Source organism: Mobula hypostoma, chromosome 10 (assembly GCF_963921235.1).
Source record: "Mobula hypostoma chromosome 10, sMobHyp1.1, whole genome shotgun sequence".
Classification (NCBI taxonomy): domain Eukaryota; kingdom Metazoa; phylum Chordata; class Chondrichthyes; order Myliobatiformes; family Myliobatidae; genus Mobula; species Mobula hypostoma.
The window spans coordinates 61,738,484-61,762,434 of NC_086106.1; the positions used below are offsets into that span (position 1 = coordinate 61,738,484).

The following is a 23,951-nucleotide window of genomic DNA, read 5'->3' on the forward strand; positions in this document are numbered from 1 at the left end:
ATGTGCATTTTAAAAGACTAAAATCATGGACAGGAAACGTCTGTTACACACAACACAAAAGCAGCATTGTGCAGGCAAATTCTAATTAACAATATGGTATTGAATTCTGTACATTTGGATGAGTTAATGGAAGTTATTAATATGGTATAGATTTTCTGATACAAGAATCTGGACATCTTTGTGCTGTTTTTCTGGTATGCAGGTCACAGAAATGACATCAGCAATTGTTTAACACCCTACATTTGTTTTTGGTGAAATGTTAAATGGCAAATATCAAGCCTGATGTTCTCCATTCAGTAAGGAACCAGATCTGAATGATGCAAAAGGTTCAAAATAAATATTATTCTAAAGACTAAACTCATCCACCCTGCAGCCATAAGCAAAGCACTTCATAACTAACTGCTGAGCAAATCTGACCCAAACTGTGTTTGCAGTCACACACCCCAAAGTTCAAAGTAAATTAATCATCTAAGTATAGATATGTTACCATATCCAACCTTGAGATTCATTTTCTTGTAGACATTTACAGGAAAAAAGAAATAATAGAACTTTATGAAAAACTATACATAAACAGAGACTGACAGACACTAATGTCCAAACTCTGCAAATAAAAATAATACTGAGAACATGAGTTGTAAAGAGTCCTTGACAGTGAGCTTGTAGATCGTAGAATCAGGTCGGAGTAGCGGTGAATGAAGTTATCCACGCTGGTTCAGGATCCTGACGGTTGAACAGTAATACATATTTGTTCCTGAACCTGGGACCTGAAAGTCCTGAACCTCTTTCCTGATGGTAGCAGCGTGAAGAGAGCATGGCCTGGCTGATGGGCCTCCTTGATGATAGATGTTGCTTTCTTGTGGTAGTGCTCCATGTAAATGTACTCAGTGGTGGGGAGGGCTTTGCTTGTAATGGACTGGTCTGCTTCCACTACTTTTCCAAGTGCCTTCGATAAGTTCCTCCTCAAAATCACGTTGCCAGAAACTCTCAAGAAAATCCTGCAAAAAGACAATGAAATGAGAATTGAGAAAGAAACTGAAGAAAAACACCAGCCAAGAGAATTGGTGCTCGTGGAAGAACGTTTGTAAGGAAAAGTGTGCTGCTCTGTGAATGTTTACATGTGTTGAAGTTGAGCACTATGGTCCAAATGATAGTGAGAGTGCAAATACCATTGATCAAAAATGAGAAGATTTGCACTTTGTCAGTGGAGCTTCTCTTAGATTTTGCAACTTAAAAATGAGCCACAAAGCTTTTACCTATGGAGTGACAAAAACAGGTCCTGTGGCCCACTATCCACGTTAACTATCAGCAAACTATTTATAGTAATCCTACATTAATTCCACAGTTCTAGCCTTCCATATTCTCCTCAACATCCCTCCGATTCTGCTATTCACCGACACATAAGGGACAATATACAATGTCGATGAAAAGTATTCACCCATCCCCCACCAGAAGTTTTCATGTTTTATTGTTTTATGACATTAAATCACAATGGATTTAATTTGTTTATTTTGACACCGATCAACAGAAAAAGACTCTCGTGTCAAAGTGAAAACAGATTTCTACAAAGTGATCTAAATTAATTACAGATATAAAACACAAAATAATTGATTGCAGAAGTAATCACCCCCTTCAAGTCAATATTTAATAGATACACCTTTGGCAGCAATTACAGCCTTGAGTCTGCGTGGAGAGGTCTCTATCGTCTTTTCACATCTGGACACTGCAAATTTTTCCCCAGTCATCTTTACAAAACTGCTCAAGCTGTGTCAGATTGCATGGGAATTGTGAGTGAACAACCGTTTTCAAGTCTAGCCACAAATTCTCAATTGGACTGAGGACTAGACTCTGACTTGGCCACTCCAGGACATTAGCTTTGTTGTTTTTAAGCTATTCCTTTGTAGCTTTGGCTTCATGCTTGCGGTCATTGACTTGCTGGAAAACAAATCTTCTCCCAAGTTACAGTTCTCTTGCAGACTGCATTGGGTTTTCCTCCAGGATTCCCCTATATTTTGCTGCATTTATTTTGCCCTGTAACTTCACAAGCCTTCCAGGACCTGCTGCAGTGAAGCATTCCCACAGCATGATGCAGCCACCATCATGCTTCATGGTAGGGAAGTTGTGTTTTTGATGATGTGTGCTGTTTGGCAAACATAGTGTTTGGTCCGATGGCCAAAAAGCTTAATTTTGTTTTCATCAAACCATTGAACTTCCAGCCGACTTCAGAGTCTCCCATAAGCCTATTGGCAAACACTAGCTGAGATTTCATGTGAGTTTTTTTCAACAGTGGCTTTCTCTTTGCCACTCTCCCATAAAGCTGTGACTGGTGAAGCACCTGGGCAACGGCTGTTGTCTGCGCAATCTCTCCCATCTCAGCCACTGAAGCTTGAAACTCCTTCAGAGTTGTCATAGGTCTATTGGTGGTCTCCCTCACTTCTCTCTTTCTTGCATGGCCACTCAGTTTTTGAGGACAGCCTGCTCTAGGCAGATTTACAGCTGTGCCATACTCTTTCCATTTCTTGATGATTGACTTAACTGTACTCCAAGGGATACTCAGTGACTTGGGAATTTTCTTGCATCCATCTCCTGACTTGTGCTTTTCAATAACATTTTCGCAGGGTTGCTTGGGGTGTTCTTTTGTCTTCATGGTGTAGTTTTTGCCAGGATACTGACTCACCAGCAGTTAGAGCTTCCAGATACAGGTGTATTGTTACTACAATCAGCTGAGACAGCTTGACTGCATGCAGGTGATCTCCATTGAACTAATCAATTATTTACAAACAAGAGAAAATCTGCTGATGCTGGAAATCCAAGCAAATCGAGTCAAAATGTCAATTTACTTTTTTCCATAGATGCTGTCTGACCTGCTGAGTTCCTCCAGCATTTTGTGTGTGCAATCAATTATTTTGTGTTTTATATTTATAATTAGACTTGATCACTTTGTAGAGATCTGCTTTCACATTGACACGAGTCTTTCTGTTAACCAGTGTCAAAAATGCCAAATTAAATTCACTGTGATTCAATGTTGTAAAACAATAAAAGGTACTTCCAAGGTACTGCAAACATGAGGAAATCTGCAGATGCTGGAAATTCAAGCAACACACATCAAAGTTGCTGGTGAATGCAGTAGGCCAGGCAGCATCTCTAGGAAGAGGTACAGTCGACGTTTCAGGCCGAGACCCTTCGTCAGGACTAACTGAAAGAAGAGCTAGTAAGAGATTTGAAAGTGGGAGGGGGAGATCCAAAATGATAAGAGAAGACAGGAGGGGGAGGGATGGAGCCAAGAGCTGGACATATGATTGGCAAAAGGGATATGAGAGGATCATGTGACAGGAGGCCAAGGGAGAAAGGAAAGGGGGAGGGGGGAAAACCCAGAGGATGAGCAAGGGGTATAGTGAGAGGGGCGAAGGGAGAAAAAGGAGAGAGAGAAAAATAATGTATATAAATAAATAACAGATGGGGTACGAAGGGAAGGTGGGGCATTAGCAGAAGTTAGAGAAGTCAATGTTCATGCCATCAGGTTGGAGGCTACCCAGACGGAATATAAGGTGTTGTTCCTCCAACCTGAGTGCGGCTTCCTTGTCCATTCGTCCCCCCCATCCCTCCACACCGACCTCCCCCCTGGCACTTATCCGTGTAAGCGGAACAAGTGCTACACATGCCCTTACACTTCCTCCCTTACCACCATTCAGGGCCTCAGACAGTCCTTCCAGGTGAGGCGACACTTCACCTGTGAGTCGGCTGGGTGATATACTGCGTCCTGTCATAAGGCGGTGGCTGAGAACGGACCCAAGTGCAAGACACAGACACTGAAGTACTAGGGACAGGACTAGAATACAGTGTGAGGGCAAGGATATGGACACAAAACCTGGGAACCCGGAGCAGGACTGGACAAGAGAGCTAGGAGCCCGGGCTTGGACTCCGAGCCAGAGACTGGACAAGGACCCAGTACCTGGGTCTTGCCTCTGGCTCGGACCCCAGAACTAGGCAAGGATGAGGCTTGGCTGGCAGGCAGGATGAGGCTGGAGTCCTCAGGCTTGAGGCTAGAGACTAGAGGCGAGGCTTGGCAGGAGGCAGGAGGCTGGAGTCTTCAGGCTTGAGGCTAGAGGCTAGGGACTTGAGGCGAGGCTTGGCAGGAGGCAGGAGGCTGGAGTCGTCGGGCTAGAGGCTAGAGACTAGAGGCAAGGCTTGGCAGGAGGCTGGAGTCTTCAGGCTTGAGGCTAGAGAATTGAGGCGAGGCTTGGCAGGAGGCAGGAGGCTAGAGGCTAGAGACTTGGCTGGAGATTGGAGGCTCCTCCTGGGCAGGGCGCGGTACTCCTTGCCTTCGCCGGGTAAGTCAGGCTGTCTTGCCATTACCCTGCGGCTGGTTCTGTCACTCCGTAGGGCAGGGTGCAATTCACCACCCGACGGAGGCAAGGGACAGGAAGGGACAGAACCAACCGTAGATAACAGCAATACGGCCTGGCATACCCGACAGAGGGAAGGGACAGAACCAACCGTAGGTAATGGTAATACGGCCTAGCTTACCTACCGGAGGCAAGGGACAGGAAGGGACAGAACCAACCGTAGGTAATGGCAATACAGCCTGGCTTACCCGACGGAGTGACAGAACCAGCCGCAGGGTAATGGCAAGACAGCCTGACTTACCCGGCGGAGGCAAGGGACAGGAAGGGAGCTAGGTACGGGATGGCTCCAGGAGAAGACTGAAGGCGAGGTGAGGCGAGAGCTACCAGCAAGACCAGACAAGGCTTCAGGCAATACAAGGCGAAACGAGAACTACAGGCGTGGCGAGAGTTACTGACAAGACAAGGCAAGGAAACAGAAGGCAGGGGAAGGGATGCAAGGAGTAAGGACAAGAACAATCCAACAGCCACACCCTGGTCTCTGAAGGTATTTATGCAGCCAGCCCCAATGAGCATCAGCTGCTTCAATTAGAGCTCCAACAAGAACAGAAGCAGGGTAGACAGGAAAACCTGGAGCAAGGGTCGATGGACCGGACCGTGGACCGGAATACGGACCTCACGGACTGGACCATGACACGTCCGGTGCTCCTGATGTGACCTATATATTGGCGAGACCCAATACAGACTGGGAGATTGTTTCGCTGAACACCTACGCTCTGTCTGCTACAGAAAGCAGGATCTCCCAGTGGCCACACATTTTAATTCCAGGTCCCATTCCCATTCTGACATGTCTATCCACAACCTCCTCTACTGTAAAGATGAAGCCACACTCCTGATTGACATTGGCCTGAGGTGGAATGTATACTGCTATCAAAATAATCACAGAAATCCCCCGTGGTAGGGAAAATGGATGGCATTTAATTGTGAAATATTCCAAATTTCCAGATCTTGTCAAAGTTTGAAAGAAAGCCTTGAGTATCAACACATGATCTGGGTAATGTCACTTAAGTTCAAATTGAGTTTATTCTCAAGTGCACATATATGACGAGTACACTGCGAAACTTGCAGCAACATCACAGGCACGTAGGAACACACAGAATATAAATTATATCATGCTCCAAGATGAAGAAAATATACATTCTGAACATTAATGCAAAACCAAATCAAAGCCACAATTGAAGACAATTCCTGGCAACACCTCACTGTTGCTCTATCTCTGGTGTCATTCCATTCACACTCTACCTTGCAATATATACTGCTGTATAGAAGGCTTCAATATAGTTTTTAACTTTGTCTAAACAATTTATTTATGTAAACAATGCTGTTTGTAATAACCTTTGAAGCCATTTGTTAGCAAATATATCTCATGATGCCACAATGATGTCACACTAACCCTTTTGGTCTGGCAATACTTAACTCCCTGTCAAATGCTGACACAAGGGTAACAGCTTCCTTTCTAGTTTCCTAAAGATGCTCCAGGGTTGGCTCTATCTTCATATACTTGGAACCTTTGCTGGGTAATTTTGTAAATTCTATGCTCGATTGACCCCTGTCATCATTACCTAGGGAGCATCAGATGATACTTTTAATTCCATTAATTCTCATTTAGCTGCCTCCTTTGAATATATATACATCTTGGATTACACAATGTATGTATTCTGCAACATCTCCAAATCTGTTCTATACTCGTGTTGAGCAATCCACTAGCCATGAAGTCTGCAACAGTTTAAATCTGGATGCTGATTCCTGCTGTTAAACTTATACCACTACACAATACTGTGCAAGTGATAGGAGTAGGAGGGGGATGTACTCATGCTCTTCATTTAGTTTAACCAACACGCCAAGTGTCTTGCATTCAGTTTTGTACAGAGCAAGCAAAATGGTACAGTATGTCATGGCAACATTGTCCTTCATAATGGACCTCTGCAGATTTATTTGCAATTGAATATACTGTTCCATATTTTCTTCTTAACTCAATCCATCATTTTATTGAACGATTTAAAGAAACAGTTGTACTTGTACTATGGCTCAATATGAATGCTGCAATTTTGAAAACTGAATCTGCAAATCCAGTTGCAGAATTCCAGAGAAAAAAGAAGTTAATGTTCTTATCAAAAGCAAGCAACACTCACCCGTATATCATGCTAGTTATTTTTTTCACTCTACAGCCACCAATTATCTCAATAACTTCTTTAAATGTGAACAAACATTTAGTAACACAACATTCATAGTTGAGCAGTACAACACAAGCTGCTGTGTGATTCTACTTTTTTGACATCGTCAGACCACCAGAGGGAGTTTCTAATTATTCTGCTACATCAACTAATTAAGAAAAAATGCCTTCCATTCAAAAAAAGGTTTGACAAATGTATAGTAATTAATTATCTTTGAAACCTTGTCTCTTGTAGTGCTGGCAAACAGAACAGCTATGGTGCATTAAAGTGTAACTATTAACATTGAGATAAATAAGTAGTTAATTTTAATGACGTTGAGTCACGGTTAAATGTTGGTCAAAATGTCAGACCATTCCTCTTCATCAATTAATGACTAACATTATGAAGGCATTATGTTTCTCTCCCTTTTTCTGCTTAATATTTAATTCGATTTTGTTATGGTTGTGGTTTTTTGTGGATATGCTGTATTTTTTTTGTTTTTTGTTTGCTTGTAAAAAATAAATTTAAAAAATTATTAAAAAACATTATGAAGGCCATCATGATTGTGTTGGATCATAGCTAATCATTATCTCAACTTTATTCCTGCATCTTTCAATATATTCTCAAGCTCCTACTATTCAAAATGTCCCAGTTTTGAAAAAAGTAAGTTTTGTCCAGCGGTTGGAATAAAATCCAGCCGCTAGGGAAGAATTCAAAATTTACATGATCCTGTACTTTTATAAAACAACCTAAGTATGGGACAAACATCAGCAAACTTCTAGTAAAGATGGGCATCTAGATCTGCATGGCTGAGTTGGACTGAAGGCCTTAATTCCATGTTGTATTACTCTATTACTCTAAAGCTCATCTGTGGTTTTAAAGTTCTGGTTTTATTATGTCATTATCTTGATTTCCCCAACATAAGTTATACGTTTTCTCGACATATGCTTTTGACCCCCTTTATAAATTTAACTGCATTGCCTAGCTCTCTCATCTGTCTTCTAAGCTGAAAGTTAATACAAACCATTCCTATATTATTTGCCATTCCTATACAGCCTTTGGTGCATTCTGATGATTTATATGGCTTTTCTTTCCAAGATTAGGTAATTAGTAATATTTGTGCCTAAAACTGAAGACAGTACTAAGATGAGGTCACACCTGTGCTCACTACAACTGCATTCCAAAGCACCAAATATTGATTTTATTTAACATCTCACATAAAATTAGATATCTTGAATAGTGTAGCATTTAAGTATCAATCTGTATGATAAAATGTGAAACTGAATTTGAGCTCATAATATTTTATTTAAAATAAGAATAGACGATGCTGCTAACACTCAGCAGGACAGGAAACATCTGTGGAACTGAAGCAGTTAACACTACAGGTCAGAGAAAAGCAAATTTGTTTTCATTAGGACTAGAAAGTAGGGAAGGAATGGATAGGATTGTTAGGGTGAGCCCACACAATAAACATTTACTCCCTCCCCCCCAAAACATCTCTTGATCACCAGAGATATTCCTTTGATTTTATTCGTCCTTCCTCAATCTTTTCTCCATCTGAAAACTAACATGATTTTCTTTCGCAAACATGAGGAAATCTGCAGATGCTGGAATTTCAAGCAACACACTTAAAAGTTGCTGGTGAACGCAGCAGGCTAGGCAGCATCTATAGGAAGAGGTTCAGTCGACGTTTTGGGCTGAGACCCTTCATCAGGACTAACTGAAAGAAGAGATAGTAAGAGATTTGAAAGTGGGGGGGGGGGAGGGGGAGATCCAAAATGATAGGAGAAGCCAGGAGGGGGAGGGATGGAGCCAAGAGCTGACAAGTGATTGGCAAAAGGGATATGAAAGGATCATGGGACGGGAGGTCTAGGGAGAAAGAAAGAGGGAGGGTGGAATCACAGAGGATGGGCAAGGAGTATAGTGAGAGGGACAGAGGGAGAAAAAGAGAGAGAGAAAAAATATAATAATAATAAATAAATAAGGGATGGGGTACGAAGGGGAGATGGGGCATTAACGGAAGTTAGAGAAGTCGATGTTCATGCCATCAGGTTGGAGGCTACCCAGACGGAGTATAAGGTGTTCCTCCAACCTGATCGTGGCTTCATCTTGACAGTGGAGGAGGCCGTGGATAGACATATGAGAATGGGAATGGGATTTTCTTTCCCAGTTTTGAAGAAGGTTCCTGGCTTTGAAATATTAACTTTCTCTTTTCACTGATGTTGCCTTCCCACTGAGTGTTCCCCAGCACTTTCTGTTTTTGTTTCATACCTACAGCTTTTTGATTTGTTTCACCAGCTAATATTTTCACTGAAGGTTAGTGAAACAATGCTGACTGCTCACATTTATATATTGATTAGAAAACAGGTTTTGCTGGGCAAGGATTCAATATGCAGTTTGCACGTTCTCCTTCCAGGTACCCCGGTTTCCTGCTGCATCCTAAGGAAAGTTGCCGTAAATTGTCCCTAGTGCATTGGTTAGTACAGAACCTCTAGGAATTTGATAAGAATCTGGGAAAAATAAAAAGTTGGATTAGTGTAAATAACTGGTTGATGATCAGCACGCGCTCAATGACTGACAGCCTGCTTCTATGCTGTTTCCCTCTATGACTCTGAGATAATTTTTTGGTACAGATTAGCAGATCTTTCAGATATGCATTTATAAAGATTAAACCATGCAGGCTGCAGACTAATTTCTTTATGTCTGGTTCTCTAGGTGGCAGCAGTGGTCATCTACCAACTCTATCCTAACGATATCTGTACCCAATCCGCAGGCCAAGCAACCCCCAGTGTAAGTCAGCAATTAGAGTTCACATTTGTCAAAAAAAGATTAATTCTAAAATGATTATTTGTATGTGAAAATCTCCTGTTCAAAAAGCTCGCTTCAGTAGATTCATCTTTGTCAAAAATGTTAATTCTAAAATGATTATTTGTATCTGAAAATCTCCTGTGCAATAAGCTCGCTTCAGTAGGTTTTAACACCACAGCGCTATACATATGACATCTCCTTGTGGCTGCCAGAAGCATTAATGAGTGTTGTGAGAACAGGAAGCTGAGCCAGCTTTCTCGTTTCACTTCCTGATATTGAATTCTCAGACATTCTCATCCCAGTTGACTCAGTTCCATTCAGTAATGTATTTATAGAGTTTTGTTAATAAGCCATGCGAGTGGAAATGTGTTATGCCTTGGCCTTCTTTTATGTGAACCCAGGGGCAACAAATATGCGCTTGAGCTTGGCCATAAGAGGAAACAAGGAAAAAGAAAAACTGGATAAAAGTAATATGTTATTTGATATAGATTGGATATTTAAAAGAAAAAAAATGATCAGGATGTCCCTGGTAGACAAGCTGCATATTAAGTCCCTGTTTACTTTCTGCTGGACTTCACCTAAGCGCTAAAAAGACAGAGTACATGGTGTTTAACTGCGACGAAGGTATTCTCAAGACCGTAAAGAATGATACCGTTAAGAAAGTCTTTGACTGCAAGTACCTTGGGTCAAGAAGGATGAGTCCAGAGAAGGACATAAAGATACGGGAGGCGCTAGCATGGAGGGCTATGAACGACATGAAGGAAATCTGGAAGTCGAACCTGACAAGAGGGCTTAAAAAGAGGATTTTCATAGCAGTCATAGAGTCCATTTTCACGTACGGATGCGAGATGTGCACACTCACCAAGACTATGCGAAAGTCTCTACATGGTTGCTATACACGAATGCTTCAGCTGGCTCTTGATGTGAGTTGGCAACAGCACATGACGAACGTCGAGCTCTATAACGACCTACCGATGCTTACCACTAAAATCGAGGCGAGAAGACTGCACCTAACGGGGCACTGTCTACGCCACCCTGAGCTACCTGCCAGCCTAGTCATCATATGGGAGCCCAAGCATGGGAGGATGAACCCTGGGCGCCCTCCCAAGACTATGGTCAACATGCTCCTAGAAGACAGTGGCGCGGCTAATGTAGATGAACTGAACACACTGATGAGGGAGAGGGAGAAGTGGAGAGTCCATCATCGTGCCTGATGCCAGCCCCCTAGGCCTGAGTCGACGTAGTAGTAGTAGTAGTACTTTCTGCTGGAGGCTGGCATAGAATTTGAAGAAATTTAAAACACACATCCATATGTATCACGAAAGGCCCAAATAATACTCAAGCATGGGCTAATAAATGGCAAGTAATGTTCGTACCATAATAATTCCAGGCAATTACCATCTACAGGAAAACAAAGTTTAATTGCTTATTCTTGGCATTAATAGCATGAACATTAACAAGCCCCCACCGTCTCCAATATTCCATGGCTCAACATTAACCAGAAACTTAAGTGGACTGGTCATATAAATTCCATGGCTACAGGAGCAGGCTGGAGGCTGACTATCTTGGAGTGCTGCTACAAAGAATTTCCGCCATCTACAATACACAAATTAGAAGAGTGGAGGTATATTTCCACTCAGCTGGGTGAGTATAGCTCCAACAACACTCATGATGGTCAACACTTTCAAGGGCAGAGCAACCCCCAGTATTGACACACCATCCATCACCATAACGATTCATTCCCTTCATCATCAGTGTAGTATGGCTGCAGGATGTATCGTCTGCAACATGTACTGCAACAGCTGCTTAAACTGTATCTCCCAAAATGACCATCAAAGGGCTTAAGGCACACAGGGACACCAATTCTTGCACACCATCCTGTCTTGGAAATATATATTGTGGTTTCACAATCTTAGTTTAGATATTGGAACACCTTCCCAAAAGCATTGTGAAAGGACCCTCAGGTAAGAGACTTAAATGATGTAATGTTCTCAATTTGAAATTGATATTGCAAAAACTGGAAATTCAGAGCAACACACACAGAATACAGGAGGAACTCAGCAGGTCAGGTTAGCATCTGTGGAAAGGAATAAACAGTCGACAGTCTCAAAGAAGGGTCTTGGCCTGAAATATCGACTGTTTATTCCTTTCCATAGGTGCTGCTTGTCCTGATCATGTTCTCAAAGTCCTTTAAGAAGTGACTAAATAATCTGGTTTAGATTGTGAGCTCCAAGAAATAAAACTCCTAGAGCATATACCACATGAAGAAAAGTTACCTTTTTTTTCTGGGTCATTATGACACTGGTGAGGGAAAAGATGGTCAATAACGACTGGAGATCTGGATTTTGTATCGCCAATCTATTTATCTGTTGCAGACACCAGCATTATATGTCATAGTGTCACTCAAGATCTGACCATTAACACAAGTATAAGTTGATTGTCACCGAGAAGGTACGATTTACCTGGTTTTCTTCAGAACCCCAGTAATCACAATTCAAGACAATTTATTTCATTTAACTATATACATGTATACTGTCAAATGAGACAACATTTCCCCAGACCAAGATGTGAAGCACAGAAGTGCACATTGCACACATATAACACATAATAATGTAACAGAATAAGAATTAAATCTACAAATGCATAATGCATAGGTAAAGTGCATAAATTAACTACTGTAGGATACTGTACCAATTATCCAGTGGAACTTCGAATGCAGGGAGTTCAGAAGCTGAATGGTCTGAGGGAAGTAACTTTCCTATCCTGACCATTCTTGTCTTTATGCATTGGAGTCTCCCTGCCTGATGGTAGAAAGTCAAAGAGGATGCTGGATGGGTGGGTGGGATCCTTGATAACACTAAAGCCCCTGCATATGCAATTTATGATTTTGATCACTCTCAGAGATCATAAACTGTGGATAAGGATGCAATAACAATAACAAAATAATCTAAAGACAACAGCAAAATTAGAGATGATGGAATGCAGCCTACATTCTAAATGTAAATCCAGATGGAGATGGAGGTCTTCTGGCAAACACTAATCCCTGTAGATCATATCAAACAGAATAATACTTGGTTTGAGTTAAAGCATCAGAAATGCTGTCTAAGATTAAAGCAAAGAACATAGCTTACTTGTCTCACAGCTTAAACTCCCAATTCTAAGAGTCAATGAAATCAGAAGCAAATATGTTAGTTGAGTAAGATATAATGAAGTGAAGTGGAAATATGTATCAGATCAACTTGAGCCAAGAAAGTCATGTTTTTAGCAAGAGTGGAATATGCAGTGGCACATATTCTGGTAACATTCTCAACATCGCCACCCATTGTCTCTGAAATTTATAGTGGTGAAGATATTTCAGAAAAGAAACAAGAAAATGGTGATATTTCAGGCTGTACTCACATCAAGAGGATAACTTCTGGAATATACCTAATGATTTTCAGGGTGAGCTTGATCCTGTAATACAAACAGCTGATTTTGCAGAGAGTATTGATTCCCGAGCTAAATTTCAAGTGTGAAAAAGCTCTGTTCATTTACCTCCATGACATCTCCTTCTTCCGGAGGGATGGTTCTCCCATACAGGACATTTGTGACACAGACATCAGGACATTTTGCAAAACTAGGTCACTACAACACTTAGTCCGAGCATCTCACTCTTGCTGTACTTAGAAGACCTTTGGCAGACTTAACTAAAGAAGTTTTTACTAATTCTGAGTATATTTGCAGTATGTTTCAACTTTGGAGTCGGAAAACCTGAGAGAGAGGTTATCTTCTGTCAAATGGAAGAAGGATCCTAAAGACGTTGGATGCCTCAGAGCTGTAGTGGCCTGTGTTCAATACTGAACTCCAGTATTGTCTTTATGAAGTTTGCAAGTTCTGCCCGTAACTGTGGATTTCCTCTGGGTGCTTCAGTTTCCTCCCACATCCCCAAAAAATGTGTGGATTGCTGCGTTAAATGATCACTGCAACTTGCCTTTAGTGGGTAGATGAATGGTAGAATCTGGGGAGAATCAATGGGAATGTGAGGAAGAGAAAATGATTAATGTAAAAACAGGTGTTTAATGGTCAGCACATCCTTTGTGGGCAAAATGGCCTGTTTCTCCTGGGTATTTCTCTGTGACGCTACAAAATAGGAAATAGGGATGAGATGATTCTTTTTGTCAAAGAATTATGAGTCTTTAAAAGTTATCTTCCTTAAAGATCAGTGAAAGAATGTGTTCAAGGTTTTAAGGTAGAGGTGGATTCTTGATATGCAGGTGATGAAAGGTTACCGGGGTGGGCAGGAATGTGAATCAGGTCAATTACAATCTTATTTAATAGTGAAACAATCTTATAGAACATAGAACACTACAGCACAGTAAGGCTCATTGGCCTACAATGTTGTACTGACTTTTTAAACCTTCAAAGCAATCTACTCTTCCCTCCCACGTAACCCTCCATTTTCCAATTATCCATGTGCTTATCTAAGAGTATTTTAAATGTATTTGCCTTTACCACCACCCTTGGCAATATGTTCCACATACCCTACACTCTGGGTAAAAACCTTACCCCCGACACCCCCTCTATACTTTCCTTCAATCACCTTAAAAATTATGCCCCCTCATATTAGCCATCTCCACCCTGGGAAAATTCTCTGGATATCTAGCCATCCTATGCCTCTTATCATCTTGTACACCTCTATCAAGTTACCTGTCACCCTCCTTTGCTCCAAAGAGAGAAGTCTTAGCTCACTCAACCTATTCTCATAAGACATGCTCTACAATCCAGATAGCATCCCGGTAAATTTCCTCTGCACCCCCTGGGAAGTTTCCACTTCCTTCCTATAATGAGGCATCCAGAACAGAATACAATATTCCAACTGTGATGTAACCAGCATATTACAGGGCTGCGACATTACAACTGAACTTAGTACCCTAATGAGGGCCAACACACCACAAGTCTTCTTAACAACCCTATCAACTTGTGCTGCAACTTTGAGGGAACTGTAGACGTTGACCCCAGGATCTTTCTGTTCCCCCACAGTGCTAAGAATCCTGCCATTGATCCTGTATTCTGCCTTCAAAGTTTACTTTTTAAAGTGAATCACTTCACACTTTTCCAGGTTGAACTCCATCTGCCACTTCTCAGCCCCGCTATGAATCCTATCAAAAGTTCCTTTGTAGACCTCAACAACATTCCACACTATCCACAGCAGCACTTGAAGACTAGGTGGCCTGTTTGCACACCTGGTTCATATACTTATTATTATTTCAAAATGTTAGTTTGTATCAACAGCAAACTTGAATATTTTAGACTTGATTTCATCCAGTTCACCAATATAGATTGGCAGCAGCTGGCATCCTGATTCCAAGTCCAATGAAAGCCCACTGGTCACAGGCTCCTGACCCAAACATGGCTAATTTTATTCCCATTAAGCCTGTTTTCTGACTGTTAACTAATTATAAATCAAAGTCTTTATGCTATCAACATCAAGTACTCTAATATGAGAGCAACTTATGTGTCACCTTGCAAAAAATGCCTTTGCTTGCTTTATGTGAACAGATGCAAGGCAGGGTAATAATTCCAATTATGAGGTATCAATTTTATCACCTTTTAAGATATGTGTTGTAATCTGGAGTCAATGATATCTTGATTGAAATGGAAGTGTGGATTGAACTGTAAAACTGTAACATACTCTGCATCCACAGCCAAAGACTAAGAAGACAACAGCCTTTAAATGCTAGAAAGCAAATGCCAATAAAAGGCATGAAGAAACAGCCAAAAGGAGTTTACCTTGGATTCAACTTTAAGAGTATAGCCAATCAGGTACTAGATTGTAATTGACGCAAGATGCACTTATTTAATGATCGAAAGTATCACTGTCAGCAGCACAAGAATAGTTGTCAATGTAAATCTTCTTCAGTTCTAGAATCTTCAATGATAGAGGTAATCTACATTTATGTTCTCAGCAGAGGTTTAGTTATAGGTTTTGAGAGAAGCTGTTTAAAAATATAACAATTAGTACAACTGAAAATGATATAGTTTAAACAGTTGGTGGTGAATACGTGTTTTAAAAAAATCACATCAAAAATATGAAGGAAATATTTATCGGGATGCATTTTTAATGCATAATCCTTGCTAAATATTTTGCTGTAGGTAAAAGAGTCATAATTCACAGTGATATTGATCTACCTTGCTAATCCTGTGGTGCTCGAATCATAGAATAAAAGAAAATTTGACACTAAAGGTGGTCTTTTGGCCTATCATATCCATGCCAAGTGGGAAAGTCACCCTATCTGACCTCACCATATCACATTTGGTCCATAGCTCTACAAGAGTATGTTTTAGTATTTTTTAAATGTGATGATGGTTTCTGGATGAACCGTACTTTCAGGCAATGAGTCCCAGATCACTTCCACCTTTTGGATGATCAAAAAATACATTTCTTTGTCAAGAAACAAAAGGACGTTGGCATAAGGTGAGAGGAAGACATTTTAAAGTGGATTTGAGGAGAATGTTTTTATTGACACAGGAAATGGTTAATATTTGGAACAGATAAAATTACTCTGTTTAATCATCAGACACACTTAATTAGGCTAGGCATAGAATGACATGATCCTGAGCAACATGGAAATATTGTAGATGGGCATAAAAGAAGGCAGGTACGTGAAGGGCTGAAGGGCCTATTTCTGTGACCCCCCCATGACTTGTCACCCTTCAAATCCCATTAACTACTTTAAATCTATGTCCCCTATATTAGAAAGGACTTTCTGATATTCTATCCATGACTCTCATAGCTGTAGCCCCTTAGCTTCTGCTGCAAAAGGTAACAATCCTAGCCTCATCGCTAAAATTTTAAAATCCTGGCACTGTCCTCATATGTCTTTTTTGCACTCTCTCTAGAGTGATCACACTGATCATAATGTGGTGGCCAGAACTGTACATTACTCACATTCTTGCATAACCTCCTTATGAGTGTATTCTATGCCTTGATTAATACAAATATGCAGAAAATGTGCTTTTTTCAAATCTATGTTATTGATTTATCTCAATACTTTTAGAGATCTGCAGCGAAACACTTCATGGCCCCTCAGTTCTTCCACACCACTCTGTCTTCTTCCATATTTTGTGAATTGCTATGCTTTTGGAACTCACCAAGTGCATTATTACACACTTCTCCAGATAGAACTTCATTTGCCAATCACCAGACAATTCAATCCTTCCTGCAATTTAAACTTTCCTCCTCACTATATATCATATTGCTAATGACAAACTCATCTATCATGCCATCGACACTCGTTTAAGTTATTAAAATACTGCACATAACAAACTGCGAGGGTCTAAGCTTATTGGAATCTCAGCGATACCAGGATACCATCATTAAAACACCTCTCAGCCATTACCCTTTTCCTCCTGTGATTCTATTCATCTCAGGGGCTAATTATTACTCATTTGACCAAGCTTCAATATAGGGACTTGCTAAAATCCAGGTAGATTTCATTAACTCTCTTTTAAAAAAACTCAGTCAGCTTAGTCAGATAGAACATGTGATATTTGCTCTTCATTTACCTTTAAGTTAAGACTTTTAGTTCTCAGAATTCATTCCAATCCAAAAACCACTGAACTAAATAGGCTGCAACTACCCCGTTTATCTCTTTCTCCCTTTTTTAAAAAAATACATTGCCCCCAATCTCTGACACCACTCCTGTATTTAAGAAAGATATATATACAGCCTCTGTAATTTTCTCAATTGCTTCTTTTGTCAGTGTGGAATATATTCCATCAAGAATATATGGCCTATTACTCACTTCCAAAAATGCTAAGTCTGGAAAAGCATCTTCTTTTGCTATATTTATCCAATTCAACATTTTACAGATTTACTCCTTAACTAAAAGAAGTATTTGAGGGAGCCGTTTTTGAAGACAGCTGCCCACACCTTTATTTGCACACCATGGTTACTTACATCCCAAGCAGGCCATGTTCGTTCATCAGATATCCAGTTACTCTTTACTTGCTCACAGTTTTGGGGGGGGGGGTTTATTTGATTAAGTTTGGTGGCATTTTTATTTCACATTCAAATAAAATTTCCTTTTAGGTTTTACTCCTGCACTTTTTGTGCTCTTCTATTATGCACGTGGTACCTAAAATTAGTTTCTTTTTTTTACTTACTCTAACATCTTTACATTGGTGGGGTGCTCCAGATTTGCAAGTCTTACTCTTTATCTTTCTGGCAGCTTATTTATCTAGAATCCTTTAGATCTCTTTTTGAATGCTTCCTTTGTTCTGCCATTGAATCACCTCCAAGCAGCTATTTCTACTTCGCTGAATTTCTCCAGGGAAGAAAATACTTTTCTTCTCTGAAGAAATCCGTTGGTGCCTGTCACATTGACCAGCGCCAGTGGTCTAATCTAGCCTCCGATCGCGAGGTCTGGAGACACACCATTCACCAGTCTGTCTCCTCCTTCGAGAACACACTCAGGGCTGGCATTGAGGACGAAAGGAGAAGGAGGAAGAACCGTGACACAGCAGCACCAAACCCAGAACAGAATTTCCTTTGCAGCCGCTGTGGCCGGACCTGCCTGTCCCGTATTGGCCTCATCAGCCACCAGTGAGCCTGCAGCAGATGTGGGCAGCCCCCTTCCTAATTCTTCATCCGTGAAGCCAAGCCATGATGATGAATTATATTCAGCTGAGTAATGCTGATTATGCCCACAATTTAAAATCCATGTTCCTGTGTTACCTCTGTCCTAGTGCTTACAGGTGCTCAATTTAATTTAATTAGGAGCACCGCAGAATTGTTAAACCACTCTGCACAACCTTAATCACTACTTCAGTATTCTAACACCAAGAGCACTTTACACTGTAATGGAGTTTATATTTTTTTCTTGTGTAATTGTGTTTTTTCTTCTATAATGTTGTATAATTTATGATTAATTTAAGTTTATCTTGCGAATGCTGTTCTTCTGGTGCTACTGTGGTGCCGCTGCAAATGAGTTTTTCATTATGGCTCAGCATACATGTTCTTGAGCAAACAACAGTTTTTACTAGTTTGAACAAACCATCTTCTTGGTACCCTATACAATACATAAACATTCATTCCCTCCACCACTGGTAGACAGTGGAACATTTGAGTCCCTTTTGTTAAATACACTGCTGTTTTTCAGTCAGAGGATTGTAATGAGCTTTTTGGGTCTGTGTGGGGCACTGGACAGCATTGGGCTCTGAGGTTTTTAGAGCAGCTGAATTAGTTAATTGTTGTTTAATGAGTGTTGCTAATCATTTAGAGTTCTTTTGTTATTCTTAGGCAACCTGCTCTTTGTAGTGAGGTCTCCTGATGCTTTTGGTTTAAACCTGGTTAGTTTATTTTGATAGGCTCAGGGATTCTGTGTTACTTGTGTTATTTAAATGAATACCTGATTAGCACTAAACACGATAGCCTTGTTCTGAGAATATTACATCTCACAGTGTCACTCGGCCGAGCCATCGATGGTCGTTTGGAATTATTATGATAAACTCGTCAGCGTCTCTACATTGGAGCTGTCTTTCCTCTCCACCTGTGTTCCGATACTGCCAGCACAAGCCATAACAGAAGAACCCCGCCAAGTAGTGGACCCAGCAGGGGTTGAACAGTGGTGTCTTGATATTGGTCAGCTTTAGGTGAGAGTGCCGTCTCCTCTCAGGTCCATATTCTGAGTTCCTTGAGTTTATGTTCCAAGTGTCTCAAGACCATGTTTCAAGCTTCTCTGGTCTACATTCTGAGTTTCTCCAATCTCCATTCTGAGCTTTTCAAGTCGTAGGTACCCGGGTTCCCAGCCTTGGGCTTCTGTGACTCAGGTCTGCATAATAATTGAGTGCATCAGACAAGCTTATCAATAAAGTTTGTTTGTTTCAATGAATCAGCATTGAAATCAGTAACATAAATTTTGGAAGAACTTGCCCTTTCCTGATGTTGTTTTTGCAAGTAATGGTATGACTTTGTTAATGTCAAATCAATGTTTGAAAGGACACTTTTGGGAATAATTGAAATAAGCTTACAAGCTTCCAACTGCCTTTTACAATGCAAGATCTCCACCTGTCTGTTCTGATGAGTGATGCTAATGTAGCAAATGTTCCAGTGTACATGTGTTTCCTGAAATAGTAATTTGGGTTTGCAACTCTGAAGAGCCCAGCTCCAAAAGCTGATCCCTGGATGGAGTGTGCAAACACACAAGTAAAGTAATCCAGTCAAGAATAAGCCACCTTGTATTTAAACCTCTTGATGAAAGTCATGGTACAGATTATGAAAACTGAACTTTCATGTAACAAATGAAACAAATCTACAGAGAGCCAGCTGGCATAGGGATAGGAAGAGCCTGTCTCCACTACCTCAATCTGTAAGATTGAGATTGCAGCCTTCTGTTAATGCCCAAACAACAAGAACTTGTTTTTTTTTGTTTAACAATTTTTCTTCCAACATCTCTGGTTAATACCTGAGGGCCAACATCTTTACATCCCACAATTCTTCTCCCTCCACACATGCGGACACACATAACAGGGAGAGTGTGCATGCGTACTAGATACTTACGTAGGCCAAAGGAACAGAACTCAACAATCTCCCATCTTTTTTATGTATATATTAAAAAAAATTTAATTTGTAAACATTTCAAGACAATTCAAATGTCCAAACAATTCAAATGTCCATTAGGATATGGGAATTAGTTCTAACCGTTGAAGTTAATACAATTCTTAAGGTACCAAATCCCTTCACTAAGTGCCTTTAACAGCACAAGAGCTGGAGCTCCCTACTTTGTGAGACAGTCAGCTAGAGTGTGGCCAAAAAAACAGCCTCGTCAACACCTTCAGACTTTGCAACGGTTTCTCCTGCCAGTGTACTCCATATAACTTTTGGATCCTTTTTGATTGCCAATAGAAAGGTGAAAATCTTCCCTCTTCTCCCTTGAGTACCACCAAGATTTCCAAAAGAGGCATCACTGAAGACAACGAGTCTCAGTCAGTTACCTTTTCCAAGCTGTTGAAACTTCAAGACTACTTTTTCAGATTGAATTCTGCCCACTGTCTTGTTTTCCTAATGTGAAGTTTGTACTGTGGAATTTTTTGTGCTGGATGCCAAGTTGCAGGCATCAAACATGATAACAGGTCTGCTCTGCCTTGCCACCCATAGATTCTGATGTATCTTTGGCCTAAGCTACTCAGCTTCAGCATCACTGAAGGGTGCATCCCATAGTGTGGCACGAGAGGATCCCATGCAGATTGTCTGAAGATTCCTGATGTAGTTTTCTTGGCGCAATTGTGCTGTTCTGTCATCAGCAAGGATGTCTATCCCTACAGAACAGAATCTGTCATGTTCCTCCCACCCAGCCTGAAAGGCTGACTTTAGCTGAGGGTTAACTGTTGTGGCAAACTTTTGTGCGCCTCCCTGGATGAAGTCATCTACATGACAGACAAGTATTCTAATCGCATGATATCCTGAATCTTGCCAGTAAAAAACAGCTGGATCCACTTGTGACTTCTTTCCAACTGTTTTCAACATCATTTCCTTGACATTTTATACCAGTAAAGTGATACATCTGCTGGACCTTACACACACTTTTTGAGTTTACACAGTGTTCCTTCGCTTCTGGCTTCAGGAGGGGGGTTTAAAGTAAATGTCATGTGACAGCTCCATTCCCTGGAAGAATGTGGATTTTATGTCCATGCAATAGGATTGCCAATGCTTTTGCCATATCACTAAGAGAAGTTTTCAGAGAGACTCTGATGCATTTGTTGGCGAGTCTTTTTGGAGTTCTTCTATGTTCAGTTCCTCAAACCCTCTCGCCTCCAGGTGTACTTTTGGTATAATTCCTGTCAGGATTTCTTTTAGGGTGTACACCTATCTTGTAGACACAGTCTTTTGGCCAATGTCTCTGGCTTCCTCAAACATTCCATTAGTTCTCCAACTTCTGATGTCATCCTGTTTTGCAGATTCAAATGACACCTCTTTAGTTACTAGGACATTTTCATCTTGATATTTGTCAGATGGTCCAGCCTGATATATACTTGATTCAATAAGAAGTCTGTCTACACATAACATGTTGACTGACCCTGTAGTGCCAGCGACCGTGACTGTTTCTAGGTAATTCAAGTGGTACCAATTTTTGTATTTCCCAATGGTTTTGCCTGCTCGTCTACGACTTCAGCTTTGTATGAGATACCAGTGTTTTGGTCTACAAATCTCAGAGCTTGTCCTGTTTTAAGACTGAAACTTCCATGTTGTCTTTGCACTTGTGATAATTTCTGTTCAGTTTTTAACTGCACTCCCTTCCGCACTGTCTGTCCCAGCGTTGAGCAACTCTGTTGAGTCCCCAACTGCACTCTCTTCGGCACTGTCTGTCCCAGCGTTGAGCAACTCTGTTGGGTCCTTAGCTGCACTCTCCTCATCCCTGTCTGTGCTATGTGACCATGTGCTAGGTAAGTGCTTTTCATTTTTGTGGCATTCTCCACGGAGTTCTGATTGTCTTCAGTATGTGTTTTATGTAGTCTGGTGTGATGCTATTTCACATATGTACCTCCATGTCTCGCCAATACCACAACTCCATCCTGACCAATGACAACTCCAGGACCTTTCCATTCTGCACAGTCTGCTCTTTTGTAATACACTTTGTCCCCTGTGTCATATTTGTCATTTGTAGGACAGACCTGTGCCTTCACTACTCTTTGAATTCTCTCTAAACCCTCTGCTTCAGTGAAAGCCATCCTTGATGCATGCAGTGCTGAAGTACATTTCCCAACCCATTCACTCCTTGTAGTGCCTCCCAGAGCAGGTGGTCTGCCAACCAGTACAGAGGGAAGGTTTGGATTCTGGCCGAACATCAATTGATATGGTCTATAGCCATGTACATTGTGAATGGTTTTCCTCACCATAAGAGCCCAGTCCAAGGCTGTGTTCCAATCACAGCCATTGCTTTTCTTTACCTTCAGCATTATTTCTGTAAGTGTTTGATTGTGTCACTACAGAAGTCCATTACTCCAAGGACTGTATTTTGCTGTTGTCTTTGTTTCAATGCCAAAGTTTTCTGCCATATCTCTGAATTCATCACTATTAAATTCACCACCATTATTACTGAATAAGTGGGCCATGCGCACATATCTAGGAATGGATGAAGTTTGTTTTACCCTGTCTGGGGTTCTCTTTGTAGTTACAATGCAACCAACACTGAAACGTGTGAACTCGTCAGTGATGTGGAGATGCCCCACTCCTTGCTCCAGTTCATGTAGTTCTACGGCTACTGTTTCATTTTATTCAGATGCTAGTGGCAGACCAACCTCAGGCTTGGGCTTGGGCTTTCCAGACTTTTGGCAGTCTCCCAGCTGTCAATTATCTGCTTTAGAATGAAGAAAATAATCGGCATCGTTGTTTCCCGAATTCCTGAGTAGTTTCTGAAATCTATCAATTGAAGCAAGTTCAAACTGCTTGTGAAGTTTGAGCAATGCTTTGCATTTCTCATCTATGGTCATGTTTTGTGTGACAGTACTTTATTCTCACACTGTCTTTATCTAGAATGTTCACACCGCAATGCTCAGAGCTGGTGTGAGCTCAAGAGACACTGGCTGTTGAAACATCGTTACTTGGTCATTCTCCATATCCAGTACTGCTCCTGCTTTCTTCTGGGAAGGTTTACTAGTGAGTACTGGAATGTTTACTGGTACCATCTCTGTTTCAATGTAACATTTTGTCTGCCTCATTTTTGTGGGAATTTTCACTCTTTTGGGGGAATGTACAATCTTTCCACCTCCAAATGTGAATGCTTTGTTACTAGGTGTAACTGTGTTGACCAGTTTATGCACCTCGTTCTGGTTTAGTTCACTCACATAGCTTCCAAGCCATTTTTCTCCACACACTGTGCTTGCATGCTGCATCAATAGCAGCAGATCCTAGAGGCCCTATCCTCAAAATCCTCTGCCTCAGATGCCTCTGCATTAGTAAGTGATTCTTTCACAAACAACGTGAAATGGCACTCAGATAGGGCTTCAGATTTGTTATTTTCTTCAGTTAGCCTGACTTGTTCAGTTCTGTGTGGACAGTTACTTGCCCAGTGGAAAATACTTTGACATACCATGCATATCGATCTCCTACTGTAATTGTTTATTGGATTTGTGCCCGGCTAAGATACCCTTGTCTGGTCCCTGTGGAATCTATGCTTGCGATACCCTTGTTTCTGTTCAGTGAAGTATGCTTCCTGACACAAACTAATTCCCACTGTTGTCTTAACAGCCTTTTCTCCAAAAATCCTCTTCAGTGCTTATTTCATAGATGCAAATATAAGTTCTGTGCCTGCAGTTAATGCTAGCTGTCTGTTCTTTATTTCTGACACGCGGTGTCCAACAACTTAAAAGCTAATAGAGCATCAGGAAGTTCCATTTTGTATTTACACACACAGGTGTACTTTTATTTGAAATCAATAATATAATCAGCTATATTTTTAGTATTAAGATCATAAGATATAGAAGTAGAAGTAGGCCACTCAGCCCATCTAGTCTGTTCCGCCATTCAATCATGGGCAGATCCAATTCTTCCAGTCACCTCCACTCCCCTGCCTTCTCCCCATACCCTTTGATGCCCTGGCTAATCAAGAAC

At 41.0% G+C, this 23,951-nt stretch overlaps 1 protein-coding gene across 3 annotated transcripts in view; it reads left to right on the plus strand.

Annotated features, from left to right (window-relative positions):
• LOC134353323 (UAP56-interacting factor-like) overlaps positions 1-23,951 on the plus strand; it is an 87,855-nt gene that overhangs the window by 46,491 nt on the left and 17,413 nt on the right. For 2 of the 3 annotated variants that reach the window (XM_063061359.1, XM_063061361.1), the window contains 2 exons: positions 9,269-9,343; positions 15,046-15,163. In XM_063061359.1, the coding sequence (XP_062917429.1) occupies positions 9,269-9,343; positions 15,046-15,163 (193 nt within the window). The remainder of the gene's footprint in view (positions 1-9,268; positions 9,344-15,045; positions 15,164-23,951) is intronic. The other variant, XM_063061362.1, reaches the window with a different exon arrangement.